General features: G+C 41.7%; 1 protein-coding gene across 5 annotated transcripts in view; it reads right to left on the reverse strand.

Annotated features, from left to right (window-relative positions):
- Positions 1-5796: 5796 nt before the first annotated feature.
- The window catches only part of PRDM15 (PR/SET domain 15), a 35888-nt gene continuing 27098 nt past the window's right edge, over positions 5797-14586 (reverse strand). For 3 of the 5 annotated variants that reach the window (XM_032678162.1, XM_032678160.1, XM_032678159.1), the window contains exons 17-25: positions 12447-12610; positions 11639-11718; positions 10907-11026; positions 10151-10282; positions 9573-9656; positions 9216-9391; positions 8066-8146; positions 7515-7727; positions 6021-6497 (exon numbers count right to left, since the gene is read on the reverse strand). In XM_032678162.1, coding sequence (XP_032534053.1) covers positions 6021-6497; positions 7515-7727; positions 8066-8146; positions 9216-9391; positions 9573-9656; positions 10151-10282; positions 10907-11026; positions 11639-11718; positions 12447-12610 — 1527 coding nt within the window. Of the gene's footprint in view, positions 6498-7514; positions 7728-8065; positions 8147-9215; positions 9392-9572; positions 9657-10150; positions 10283-10906; positions 11027-11638; positions 11719-12446; positions 12611-14586 lie in introns of all 5 variants that reach the window. The other 2 variants (XM_032678161.1, XM_032678158.1) reach the window with 2 other exon arrangements.

The following is a 14586-nucleotide window of genomic DNA, read 5'->3' on the forward strand; positions in this document are numbered from 1 at the left end:
GCGTCAATCCCTACGCGAGGAATTCTGGCAAACGAGCCAGAGCATGTGCAGCCTCCTTCCCTGGGATACCACCACAGCAAGAACCTAAGGCTCAGGTGGGCAGGGAAAGGGTGGAAATCTGTAGAAAACGAGTACCATTAGTGTCTCCTAATTTTAACTCCTCATTCTGCCACTATTACACCTTTTTTTTCTTTTTTTTTTTAGCCTTTTTTACTACACTTCCAGGACACGTTGAAAGTTTCTTAAAATCAAAATCTGCAAGCAAACAGAACAGTACAGGAAAGCACTCAACTGACAGAAAAAAGTGAAAAACTTAGCTTTAGTTGAAATAAATCCCCAAAGTCAGTATTTTAATTGCTTTTGATATCAGCTGCTCTGCAGCCATTGCACCAATAATGAGCTTTTCTGAAATGTTAGCAACTAACCAGGCACTGTGACTGGTCAACAGTGCTCATGGATAAGGCAGAAGGACAAGAGCATTTCACTGCAAATGATGATGAAATCCTGACTCTGGGGGTGACACTGAAGTCCCCTGAAAAAGTCTCACCCTCAGTGCCCTTTTCACTTCATATGTAGTGACAGGACAAGGGGGGATGGTTTCAAACCAAGAGCGTTAGATTAAATATTAGAAAGAAATTCTTCCCTGTGAGGGTGGTGAGGCCCTGGCACAGGTTGCCCAGAGAAGCTGTGGCTGCCTCATCCCTGGAAGTGTCCAAGGCCAGGTTGGATGGGGCTCAGAGCAACTTGGGCTAGTGGAAGGTGTCCTTGCCCATGGCAGGGGGTGGGACTGGAAGATCTTTAAGGTCCCTTCCAACCCAAACCATTCTGTGATTCCATTGCAGGGGCTGCATATGCTGAGTCCTGTCTGAATTGACCCAGCAGCAGCACACATCCAGAACAGCCTGTCAGCACCCAGGGGGAAAATAAATCCGGAAGAGCTTTCTCAAAGCATTTTAGGGCAAGAAACATATTTTCCAATCACGGTTGTACTGTATGGTGAAGTACCTGTGGCTTTTTACAGTGTTCCAACATTTTTCATCAAGACATTTTAACAGCTTCTTGCCATGCACAGTGCAGACAGCACAGCAGTATCTCAGCACCGAAGAAAATCACTCTGACTTGACAAAAAACATGACAGAAATACTTTTTTTCCTTTATCCTGTTGCCACCGTGACACTTGGGGTGTGCTATAGGGCAAAAGCCCCTGTGTGAACACAAACCTCAGCAACTCATCTCCATAAAACACTTTTCAAGCAGAGCTTTACTGTGCATCATGGTGTGGATGAGCAGTACCTCCTCCCCTATCTTTCCTTCTCCCTTTACACCAGATCACAGCCACCATGAAAAGGCAGCCAAAAATACAAGGTTTTAAAGACTTTCCAACAGGTAAACCCACATCAATAATAAATGTCAGGCCAAAAGGAATCTGGAGGAGTGACATTATTACTATTACTTTAAATAGCACCAAGGAAATCTCATTGCTGAATAATTCCCAAAGCAATGCTAACAAAGCTATTCACCCCATGCATTTGCATGTAGCACCTATAGTTTGCATATAACTGTCATTTGGATGTATGGTATTTATTCCATTCCTAGTTTTGAAGATGAGAAACTGAGACATCTTTATGCATGCAGAACACCAGCAAATCACTCTGACAAACTGGCAGGAAACTCAGTTCTTGAAATAAATCCAAGTGTTTCCCGGCTGTTAACTTCAGACAATGTCAGAAACAATAAAATGGTACAGAAATGTAGCTGGTTAGACTGACAGGAGACTGACTGGTAGGTTTGTGCAAAAAGACTCACTTTTCATAGTGACACAGCTAAAAAAAATAAATTACTTTCAGAGAGCACATTAGCACTTTATACAGTTGTTTTTCCTGAGAGAACTCACCACACAACACAGCCAAGGAAGGCTCAATCTCCTCTGCTTTCTGTTATTACCCAGTAATGAGCTATAAAATCAATACTTTAGAACACTACCTCATGTTTCTGTATACTGTGGGATCCATAAAGTTCTGTGAGATAATGACTGAGCTCATTGCTTTTGATACAAATCTCTGTGATTTGAAGAAAATCACATTTCTTCAAATTTGAAGAAAAAAAATGTTCGATACCTTAATGAAGGAACAGGAAAGAATAACACTGGTAGAGAAAGGGTTCTGTACCTTGATGCTCTTTTACTTCAGAGCCTGTGTGCCACAGACAGCATTCAATTAAACAGTCTCAGCAGTAAACAATGACAATACACAGAACACTACACAACATCAGTCCTTTGGCTCCAAGTAATTCCAGTTTTCGACTGAACAGTTGTTATGCAAATAACCTTCAGGTCCTACAGCTGAAGAGGCAGGTAACAAATGGGCAAAGGAAATTTGGATTGCACATCCCTTAACGGAGCTTTTGTCTCTTGTGCAGCTTGAAAACAGCATCGGTACAACTTTGGTATCCACCTGAAAAATGCTGGGCTGGGAGAGCAGCTGGACAAGAGTCACTTGCTTGTCCAAGGTAAGCTCTGTGTCTGAAAAAGCAGCTATTTCCAATCTCTCCAAATAAAATAATTTGAAACAAAAGCAAATGCAAGAATTTGGTTTTTTGAAATGTTTTCGTGGTGCAGCACGCCCAAGATACAGTTGTGTTCTCGTAGGGATGCCAATAACAGCAGTAATAATAAAGTCATGCTGAGAGATGATGAGGTACCATAGCAAGGGTTGCAGGGAAAGTCACTCTGCTGTCTCAAAGGAGTGCTCTGGGAAGATCAGCTTGCAGAGAACTTTCTATTGCCTGACACAGCCAAAGCCCTTCCAGTGGTTATATTTTTCCTTCCTGAAGTAAAACATTATTTAATTTCTAAGTAAGAACAACCATCCACTGGAACAACCTCCCCAGGGATGTGGTGGAGTGTCTGTCACTGGAGAACGTAAAGATGCAATTGGACAGGGTGCTGGATAATGATTCCATGAATCTGTAACCTCATCCAAGCTCCCTTTCCCTAAAAAAGGATGGACCAGATCATCTCTTGAGGTGCCTTCCAATTCTATGATTTTGAGGATACTGAGAGACTAATGAGGGATATTTCTAAGCACTCATTGTGTGATCATTCCTTCTAAAATCAGCTGGAATCAATCCCTGCCAGAAAGGCAGGGATCCCACCTGCCTGGGTGGGAATATGAAGGCCAGGTAGTGTGGGTGGCAGGCCAGGCCCCACAAGAGTACAGAAAACCAGGGGACCACATCAGGGTAAAGAGGTTTTGTAAAGCCAGAGAGGTCTCTAGTGGTCCATTACCTCCATGTGCAATTCTTATCAAACAGGAAATGATGTGTTAAAATGATGCAGGTTGATTCAGTGCAGCATCAGTGCTACTGTCAGTAGTATTAACATGGAGCAGATGGATTCTGCTAAGGCAAAACCCCTCTTTTTTTTCCCAGTCAAAACCTTAATCACCTTTTACATATGTCTAAACAAAACTTTGTTGTAGAAATTCTATATGCAGCACTGTAACCCTCCATCTGTGTGTATATATATATATATATATATATATATGTGTGTCGTTTTAGATGTTAGCCATCTTTTATTTACCACAACAGCTCAATCTAGGGCCTCTCCATTTGCCTGCCTTCCCTTTTTTCCCTGCTCTCTCCAAAGTACCCTGCCAAAAGATAATGTGCCTTTACCAATTAGGCACCAAACATGGGGGAAAAAAAGAACTTCCAAGTACATAAACAGCATATTTTGTAAATAAAACCTGGCTTCCTCTTGCCCAGCAGGTTTGGTGTGAAAGGGAAGCATTTGTGGACAAGACAGCTGAGGAGAAACTTAATTAGCTCAAGCCAGTGGTGAAATAATCCAGGAAATCTCCTTCTTGGGATATTGGGAGTCTAAAAAATTACAGCATCTCGTGATATTGTGTGAAAAGTATCTGAGGAAGACAGAACAGGGTAGGGAATGACAAATTCTCCTTCCCACACCACTAAAAGGTATTGTCTCTTTCTGATACATATCCTTGTCCCATCAAATACAGCTCTCTCCCATGCAGATATTTTATAGACTTGTTGACATTTACAGAAAAGTACTTCTGCTCCTCTGACACACAAAATCTGTCACCAGAAACCCCTTATTTACACATGTCCTGCAGCTTTACACAGAGCCTGGCATAGCAAGGCTCTGGACACTGCTATGGCACCAAAAGAACCACTGGAGGTTTATTTTAATATCCAGACATTTATACTTTGGAAGAATTTGTTGCAGAGATCATAAGGCATCCTTTAGGGGTCAAGTAGTCCATGTTAATAGAGACTTTCAAAGCTGAAGTCATTCCTATTCGTATTTTTGCTAATACACAGAACATTTTCATAACTATGATAGGCACAGACAGGATTTTTACAACCATCAATCCATCCTCACTGTCAAACACAGCAGGTGCTTTATCCTCAGCAAGAACCTCCAGCAAGGTTCTGTGGCTCAGTCTGCTGCCCCAAAGGACCTTGTTCTTCAGCTGGAAGGACAGATTTGCCTTTCAAGATTCCAGGCAGCAACATATTATATATATTATATATATATATTTTTTTTTTTTTAGTTTATTCCTTTTTGCTATCAGCTCTTTTTTTTTTTTTCCTGTGGGAACAGTACTATCTTCTTGACATGCAAAAGTCCAGACTGCACATCAATGTATGGAGAATGGAACGAGAGTGAAGTGTCAGCAAAGATGTCTTTGACCCAACCCACTATTTGTATCCCCAACAGTCATGCAAACCTTGCCCGTCATACACTGGGGCACACTGACTCCATGTGGCAGCACACAGAAAATGCTTCAGACATTCCCTTTTCCTGCATGTCACACAACCCCGTGTGTGGCCATGGATTTTGGAAACACTTCTGGAAACAGAAGGAATAGAATCCACACGTTATTTCCGTGAGAAAAGGCAACATGGGGATGAAAAAAAATCAATGAATCGTATTGGCAACAATGTTTTTCACACAAATATTCACCAGGAACACACAGTAAAGTACAAAGGCTATATATATATATATGTATATGTATATATATATAAAAAGAATGCTTTCTCAAATGTTTATTACACGATGAAATAAGTCGAATTGAAAAAAATTCACATCCTGAACTTGATCAAAGGGGACTGATTGCTCTTCAGGCCTATTAGCTAAAAGCAAGATTGAAAGAGCAGGTTTGAAAAATTACATAAAACTGTATCACATTCTTTTTTTTTTTTTTTCAGTTTGCAATTGGTTTGATTCAAACTTGACTAGAAGACCCTAAAAGTTGCTTTAGCATCAGACCAGCTATCTGATTCAAGTAGCACTAACACTGTGTGATGGGTACAGGGCTTTTCCCATGACTAAAATGGAAATACTTTGTAAAACTGGTATATTTTCTTCCACACCACACTCATGCCCACCCCAAAACCCCAAATTCCACCTAGTTTTACCAATGTTGTTAAGATACAAGACCTAAAGAAGATAAGAAACAAAGACAATTATTGTTTTGCCCATTTGTGTCTTCACATTTCAGTCTCTACCAGCTGACCACAAGTACATTCCACTCACTGTGAACAAGGTCTTCACATTTCACTTCCAGACTGCAGAGAAGTGACATGGTATGGCTGAAAGGGTTTTGTACATCACAAGTGCTGTAACATTTAGGATTTCCCTGCTTTGGTTAAGGTGTGTGATGATGCACCTGTCAAATCTCAATCTTACTGCACAAGTGCAAGGGGATGCTGAATTTGTGGTGAGATTTTTTTTTCCTTTTTGTTTTTGTTGTGGGTGTTTTTTTTTTTTTTTGTTAAGACAGTGCAAGGTCTAGAGACAGCACGAGAATCTCAGGTCAGGGTGCTGCAGGGTGCTACGCCAATTTTACCTCACGCCTCACTGTATATAAACATTTTCCCGTCTCTGTTTGGTATCCAGCAAACAATCCTATTAGAAATTTTCCAATGTTTTGTGTTTTTTTCCTTTTTTGTCTCTGAGTACAGTCCATTTCAAAACTTCCCAAAGTTATAAATTAATAGCTGTACATCTGCTGCTGCTGCTCTGTCTGAACCGGCTGCTGCCCCGGCTGCTGTTGCGCCGCCGGCGCCTGGGGCTGCAGGACATCAGTCTGAGGCACTGACCTCCAGGTCAGGGGGTGCTGTTCCGAAATCTGGTTCCCCAGAGGAGCAATGGAGTTCACCAGGGTGGTCAGGTTTATAAAATGGGCCACGGACTGGGGGTTGGCCGCCTCTGGCTGGGGCTGGATCTGGACGTCGTTCTGGCGGTTGTGCAGCATCGCGGAGCCGCTGACGGTGTCGAAGGTGACGGTGAGGATGGAGTTGTCCAGCTGCAGCTGGCGCTCCGGGGCAGTCAGGTGGCCCACGGCCACTGGCTGGAGGTTTGTGAACTGGGTCCCGGCTGCTGTTGTGATGGGGGTGACGGTGATGTTCGTGAGCCCCACGGAGCTGGAAGGGGCCGTGACGTTTGGGTCGCCGAGGGTCACCACCACCTGAGGGGAAACACAAAGGTGACCTCAACCCGTTTGAAGGGAGTTCCAAAATGCAGCGGCACCGGAGAGGAGTGAAAGTCTCTAAGGAAGTCCCCCGAAGGCTCGGGCTCGAGGGATTGGGATTTTCACAAAGTAAGAACAGAAAGATTCTGACTGCAGTACTCAGATCTGCTGCCTTAAAAATAAAGGACACTAACTAATACCACAGAAACTAATTTGAAGGAACTGTGACCTGAAAAGTGACAAAAACACTTTTCTCTTTTCTTCCTGGACTCTTGTTGAAGAAAAAGAGAAATTTAATCTAATGTAAATATATTATTTCATCGTAAAAAAAAGAAAGTTGTTACCTATATATATATATATGTATGTAAATGAACCTTGTAAGTATTTTCCCCTTCCCCCAATGCTGAGTAGTTGTGTTTTGCCTGAAAACTCTCTCACACTGAAGCAAATTGTGGGAGAGGGGCTTGAACTTAGAAATTGGATTTTTGAGGGTCTCAAACTGTGACACAACCTTAGACCTTGCACCTGACTACCAAATATCCTCAAGGAAGACCACCTGATGGGCTCACACGTTGCTATTGCCAGCAGAAGAAGTCACACACAGAGGGGAACATAGAAAACTTGGAATATAACAACTTCCAGGTGCAGAAAACTTGGAATATAACAACTTCCACACATAGCAATACGATGGCAATGGGAGAGGGGGATAGGCAACATTCAAAACAACCAGCCACATTAAGTTTCCTGCTTTTAATCTCAATTTTTAATCAGCCAGTTAGTGGTACCTGGCAAACAAGGAGATGGTAACACCAAAGGAAATGAAAACAAACATAAGGAGCTTACTGGTCCAACTCCTTGTTTTTTTTAACGTCTCTATCCATCTTTGTATTACCACTGTTTATGAAATCAGCTCCAAATGTTCAAATCACACTTTTGTGTTTGCAATTAGCCAAAAACAAAGGGTTATCCCTCTAAGCAATGCCTGCAACTCGTCACCCTGCTGCTGGAGCTCACCTGCTGGATGCTCTGTACAGCTGAATTAGTCTCATCTCCAACATTCCCTGTGAATTCACCTTCCTTCTCTGTGTATTCACTGAAGGCAGGGTCCTCAGGCACTTGAGCTTCCTCCTCCTCACCCGACTTTTGTTTTCGTTTCTGGCCACGTTTAGGAGCTTTTATGTGCTGTTTCCCTTCTGGTAATTCGCCCTGTTCCAAGGCTAATTCCGGCTGGAGCAACACAATTCCAAACAAAACATCAAGTCCTTTTGCTTAATGAAGTTCCAAGTGAGAGCCTATCACCTGAAGCTGTTTTACTGTCAGTTCTCAGGCGAAGAAATAAACTTTAGGAAAACCCGATTTTGGGGAATGAGACTTCATCCTGTAATTATTTCTGTTTTACCAGCACCCCTGTTACAGAACCAAACAGATCAAGAACCTGCAGCTGCTTGGACATGTTACCCTGAGGCTGGCTCTGAAAAAGCACATTCCTCACCCACAGCCTGTGCTCAGCTATGTTATGTACCAAAAATATCCCCACCTCACCCTCCAGTGGGCCTGGAATTTACCTGAACAATCCCAATCGAAGAGGCATCAATGGTAGTTGTCTCTGGCAGCTGCTCTAAATCATCAATCCTCACTGAAAGGATCTGTAGACAAAGAGGTATCAGCTGGTGAGCTGCAGTCAAACAATACAGCATCTCCCTGATAAATCCTGTCACAAAGCCCAAATGATGTAATCTAACATTTTACACGTATCATTTAACAGGAAGGAGTTAACCATGGCTTTTTTGCTAAATACTCTTTTGGCATAAAGTCTTCTCATTCTCACTGAAAACCAGCAAAGTTTAAAGACACCAATAGAAGAATATGTTTGTTTTCACATTCTAGACAGAACACAATCCACTGGGAAGTGATCAATTATATAGAAAACAATGTGTTTGAAAAAAAATACTGTGTCCTACTTCGTTATTTTAAGCTGAATCTCTACATCTCAGCTCATCAAAGAATAGAGCATTTTTAATCCCCAAATCAATAAATAGAGCACTTTGTTGACTTCCTTCACAGTCATCATGATAAAACAGCAAAGCAACAATAATGATAAACTGGTAGTCAAAAAAAAAGAAGCCTCAAAGGGAAGGGACAAGCCTCAGTCAAACCTAAACAAGGAATGCTGAGGAGAAACACAGCTATTCAGAAAATTAGAACACAGAAAAAACCCCGTTGGGGTCAGACAAAACATCCCTCTAATCCAGATTCTCTCCAGTCAGCATTCATCTTTAATACTGAGAATAATTTTGTATCATCAGCAGATGCTGCCACCACCTCTCTATTCACCATTTCTTTCAGATCACTTCTGAACACAGGGAACACAATGGGGAAAAAAGAATCCATTATACTCACTAATAGATGAAGACAAAACATGAAAAAACACACATTTAAGCTGAGGCAGAGAAAGAAAAGGGGTTTCAATAAGCAGAAGAACTTCATTTTTAGGGACTGGCAATCAGATCTGTTTACTACTAAAACATGTAACAGAGTTTAAATGGCTGATTCAGTTAAGTGCATGTTTCACAGACACTACCTAAAACTGGCTCCAAAAAAAGCAGGAAAAACAGAAAGAAAAAAAAAAAGTAATTCAAGTCACTGAAGGCCATAAACTTTCCTAAAAAAAACAACCCCCCAAACCAAACCACCCCACAGTCCAAACTAACTCACCTCTGGATGTTTACGCCTCATGTGCCGACTCATGGAGGCTCTGGTAGAAACCTTTGTCCCACAGAGTTGACAGCTCTGGGCTTCCACCTTATCATGAGTGAGCTGGATGTGCTTCTGCAGCATGTAATCAGTGACATACTTCTTATCACACACTGAACATGTCCACTGTTTTCCTACTGGTGGCAGATGGAAGGAAACCCAACAGATGAGTATCGTAATGTCAACACCTCAACAAGAGGAACAATTTTTTGTGTCTGGTAACAGGATATGCAACACCAGTTCCGAGACTGGCAAGACTAAAGTAAGCCTAGGAACAGAATTAAGATGTTGTTGGATACTGTTTTTTAGAGGGTTTACCTGTATGAATCAGCTTGTGAGTCTCCATTGTGTTTCTCTCACTAAATGTCTTCCCACAGAGCTCACACATGAAATCTTTGATTCCTGCATGAAAAGCACATTTAGCATCTGTCAAAGGAGCCTAAGGCATCTGGGACAATCCAGAGTCTCATATTACTAACATTAAAAAAACATAAAAACCACAGTCAAACAAGCAGAAGAAGCCCAGCTTCACCACCTACTTTCATCTAAGCCGTGGCACCATATCCGGCAGAAAATAAATCCAAGGGAAACTGATGTGGGAGGTAAAATTTTGGGAAATGAGAACCTGAAGACTAACTTAAAACAAAGCCAACGCTCTGGACCTATCCTAGACCAAAACAACCACTCTCAAAAAAAGCAAAGCTTGAAACCAACTAAACTGTACCTCTCCAGTTGTAGAACAGGTGATCTCAGCTGAGAAGAGGACAAAATCTCACTTTTCAAAAGGCAGAAAATACGTATTTTATTAGTTTTCTTCACAGTCCCTGACTGTTCTAGGTAAGAATTCTCTACTGGGAAGCATTTAACTGATTAGGTGCCACTTTTAGAGCCCTCACCTGTGTGTCTTTTGTAATGCTTCAGCATATTGACCTTCTGTGCAAATTTTCGGTGGCACTCCTTGCACTCATATTCCTTAATCCCTTTGTGAAGTTTCATGTGGTGACGAAGTGCATGTTTTGTCTTCATTCCTGTGAGACAAAAGGTGCAGCAAGACAGTTACTCCACTGCTCCCACCTTCAGAGAACTCAGGACGATCATGTTGTTACCCAAGAGCTCTAAGCTTATATTTGCCGCGAGTCCACAACTGCATATTTTTAATTGTTTATGTAGCAATGCACATTATCATTATTATTTTAATTCCAAGAAAAAGCTCTGGAAAACATCTGAATAACCACTGAGGAAGAAGCAAAACAGCACAGACAAGCAAAGACAAAGCATCATTAGAGGTGTCAGACTTACTACTCCCTTCCACTAAAACACCAGTTCAGATTTGTCCAAGTTATAACACGAACAATTAAAAAAGTCAAAGCAACTTTGACATTTAAGGCTCTTACAGAGAGAAATTATTCTATTTCTTAAGCCTGAAAACAAGTGTAGAATTAAAAAAAATAAATCAGTGTTTTCTTATAGGCCACAAAACAAAACTATAAAATTGGGGGTAGTTTATGTAATCCTAAGGCTCCTGATTCATACAGTTACTACTTCTCAAAAATGCAGGATTTACAGCACTCCCAGATCTTCCCAAGTCTTAATTCAGACATTCACCTGCTATTCAGTATCACAATTAATGGAAAACAAGGCATCAGACATACCTTTGCCACACTCTGCACACAAGTATTCTCGGATATTATCATGGACTCGCATATGTTCTTTTAACATGTCTTTCCTAGCAAATGATTTGCCACATTGCTCACAAGCATGACTTTTTACACCTTAAAAATAAATTTAAAAGACAACATAAACAAAAAAAAAATGTTAATGAAAAATGTGCATCTCCTAAAAACTGACTAAAGTGGTGGCTAAAGAGGGCAACAGCCCCCCTGTGCTGTTAACCACACCTTTCATGCATATTGTAGCCCAAACTAAATTAGCAGACTTTGGAGAGAGAGGAAAGCTGTTTTTTCATGTGAGATCTGTAAAAAAAAGAGGTAAAGCCTGAGGTAGGAAAATACTGAGTAGCATGAAATAGTAATGAGCTGTTGAAAATGATTTTGCAGTAGCAGTTTTCAGCCTGTGTAATGGCAAGAAGGTGATATGGATAAGAATCTGGGGAAGTACAGAACACAGAATTAGGTGAATCCTGCAACATCACATTATCTAGGAATTTGGATTGTGTGCCCAGATCAAATCTCATTAATATTACCTGCTTTAGAAAACCAGTCTACCCTAAAAGCAAAAATATTATTTATCTGATTGTATCTTACAGTAAGAACCCGTAACTTTTTTCCTCCAGCCAAAAAAAAAAAACAAAACCAAAAGGCAGGCACTGACAATAGAAATTTCTTTTTTGTATTGATAATTATAAAGAAACACAACATTTTTACCTGTATGTATAAGCTTATGTCTTTCCAGATTTCCTATACTGTTAAAAATCCTTCCACAGATTTCACATGGGTGGATGTATCTGAAACCAAAGAGACCAAAAACTGCGATTCTTTTCTTGAGACAGAAGTGATTTTCAGGCATCTCTGTCAGTAACTGTATTTCATTTGCTAATACTAATTATTATAAAAGTTCCTTGAAGCTTAAATTTTTTAAAATGAACCTTAAGAAACCTGTAAGTTGATCGCAAGCTTGGAGCAGCCTGGCATTGCTATTCACTCAAAAAATAGTTTCAAAAAAAAAAATTTATTAAAATCATCTATTTATAATTTGCAAAGCCCAAACTGCAAGGCTGTTGACTAACCATCTGTGTGAAGTCAATCATCAGTGATATTTACCTCAAGCTTTTAATAAACATTTTAACACCCATTATACTGTTTCAGATATTTTAGTACAGCCCAATTACACAGAATATGCTGAGCTGGAAGGGACCCACAAGGATCATCGAGTCCAACCCTCAGCCCTGCACAGGAGCATCCCCAGAGTCACACCCTGTGCCCCAGAGGATCATCCAAACCCTCCTGGAGCTCTGGCAGCCTTGGGGCTGTGCCCACTGCCCTGGGGAGCCTGTTCAGTGCCCAACCACCCTCTGGGGGAAGAACCTTTCCCTGAGATCCACCCTGACCCTCCCCTGACACAACCTCAGGCCATTCCCTCGGGTCTTTGTCACTGGTTCTCTAAAAGCACCAGGGGGCAGAGCCACTGTCACTCCAAGAAGATGGTTCCTCTTATCAGTGCCACATGTCTTACTTCTGCACCTTGGGGTCAGGCAGGTTCTCCCGGTGGATGACCATGTGCGCGTGGTACGTCGCCTTCAGGGCGAAGCGCCGGTTGCAGATGCTGCAGCCGTAGCCCTTCTCCTTGTGCACGTCCATGATGTGCTTCAGGTACTCCTTCCCTCTGCCAAAAGTCAGCTGGGGAATGAACCAATAGTGAATGAAAGGGGGAAAAAGTCCTCAGGCACAGCAACGAGCTGGGAGCGCGTTGCCAGGATCTCAAGTTGGCGCGAGTTGATGTGAATACCCTGTGTATCACTGAAATATCCTGTGTATCACTTCAATACCCTGTGTATCACTGAAATATCCTGTGTATCACTGAAATATCCTTTGTATCACTTAAATATCCTGTGTATCACTTCAATACCCTGTGTATCACTGAAATATCCTGTGTATCACTTCAATACCCTGTGTATCACTGAAATATCCTGTGTATCACTTAAATATCCTGTGTATCACTTAAATATCCTGTGTATCACTGAAATACCCTGTGTATCACTTAAATATCCTGTGTATCACTTCAATACCCTGTGTTTCACTTCAATACCCCGTGTTTCACTTCAATACCCTGTGTATCACATCAATACCCTGCGTATCACTGAAATACCCTGTTATCACTTAAATATCCTGTGTATCACTGAAATGTCCTGTGTATCACTAAAATGTCCTGTGTATCACTTAAATACCCTGTGTATCACTTCAATACCCTGTGTATCACTTCAATACTCTGTGTATCACTTCAATACCCTGTGTATCACATCAATACCCTGTGTATCACTGAAATATCCTGTGTATCACATCAATACCCTGTGTATCACTGAAATATCCTGTGTATCACTTCAATACCCTGTGTATCACTTCAATACCCTGTGTATCACATCAATACCCTGTGTATCACTTCAATACCCTGTGTATCACTTCAGTACCCTGTGTATCACTTCAATACCCTGTGTATCACATCAATACCCTGTGTATCACTTCAATACTCTGTGTATCACTGAAATATCCTGTGTATCACTTCAGTACCCTGTGTATCACATCAATACCCTGTGTATCACTGAAATATCCTGTGTATCACTTCAGTACCCTGTGTATCACTTCAGTACCCTGTGTATCACTTCATTAAAAATCCGTGAAAGCTGGATTTAGGCCTGAACCCCTTTGGCCATTACAAGGCCGCTGCTACAGGACATCGGTTCGTTTGGAAAACCTGCTTGAGATGGTGTCTCCACTTCTTACACTGCACAAGAAGAGGACCCCAAATTATTCGTGCACTGAGGAACAGCCTTGAAGAGAGCCATGTTTAACCTCCAGCAGCTGTCAAAGTGAGGGTGCCACAGGTGGAAGAAAAGTCTGCTGGGCTCTGAGGGCATGGCAAGCTCTAGTCTGCACAGTCAGCTTTGGCACTGGCTTCAGAAGAGTTGGAATTTCTAGGCATTGCAGGGCAGTGACTCCAGCTCAGCTCCTGGAAGTGCTAAAGCTGTGCCAGACAGGTGCTCCACTACTGAGCTCCCTGGGCTAAGTAACCCTGCATATCCAAAATGATCCAGTATATCCAGATATGCTACAGAACATCAGGGCAAAGTGCCATAATGACACGATCTTTTGCTCCAACTTTGGAATTAGTCAGGGTATTTCTGATAGCACTGCACAGCTTGGTGAAGGTGTACTTGGGGATGAGAGAAAACACAGAGAGATTTTGAAGAGCTCAGAAGAGAGCTTTCACCAAGACTCATTTGTATGTTGTTCTCCCTTTGGCTGTTCAGTTTTCCAGAAGAGCCTCCCCATCTCCTCACAGCAAATCTCACTTTCCACAGCTGCTCCCTTACACAACTCTTTATTTCACAAACACCTGCAAAAGTGCTAAAAACACCCCAGCTTCCAGAAAGAGCTTTCTGATCTAAATGGCCCAACTGCCCTCACTTGGAAGCACACAATTTCATGTAGTTTATGTACTCATGAAGTGTCAGGCAGGAAAATTAGCACACTGAAAGCAGCCATGTGATTAACTGCTGTGATTCCACACCTTCTGATGTTTACTGGCATAAGCTTCAAATCAGTTTTCACTTTATACCAGTTCACAGATAAGAACAGAAAACTCAAGGATTATTATC

Source organism: Chiroxiphia lanceolata, chromosome 2 (assembly GCF_009829145.1).
Source record: "Chiroxiphia lanceolata isolate bChiLan1 chromosome 2, bChiLan1.pri, whole genome shotgun sequence".
Lineage (NCBI taxonomy): Eukaryota > Metazoa > Chordata > Aves > Passeriformes > Pipridae > Chiroxiphia > Chiroxiphia lanceolata.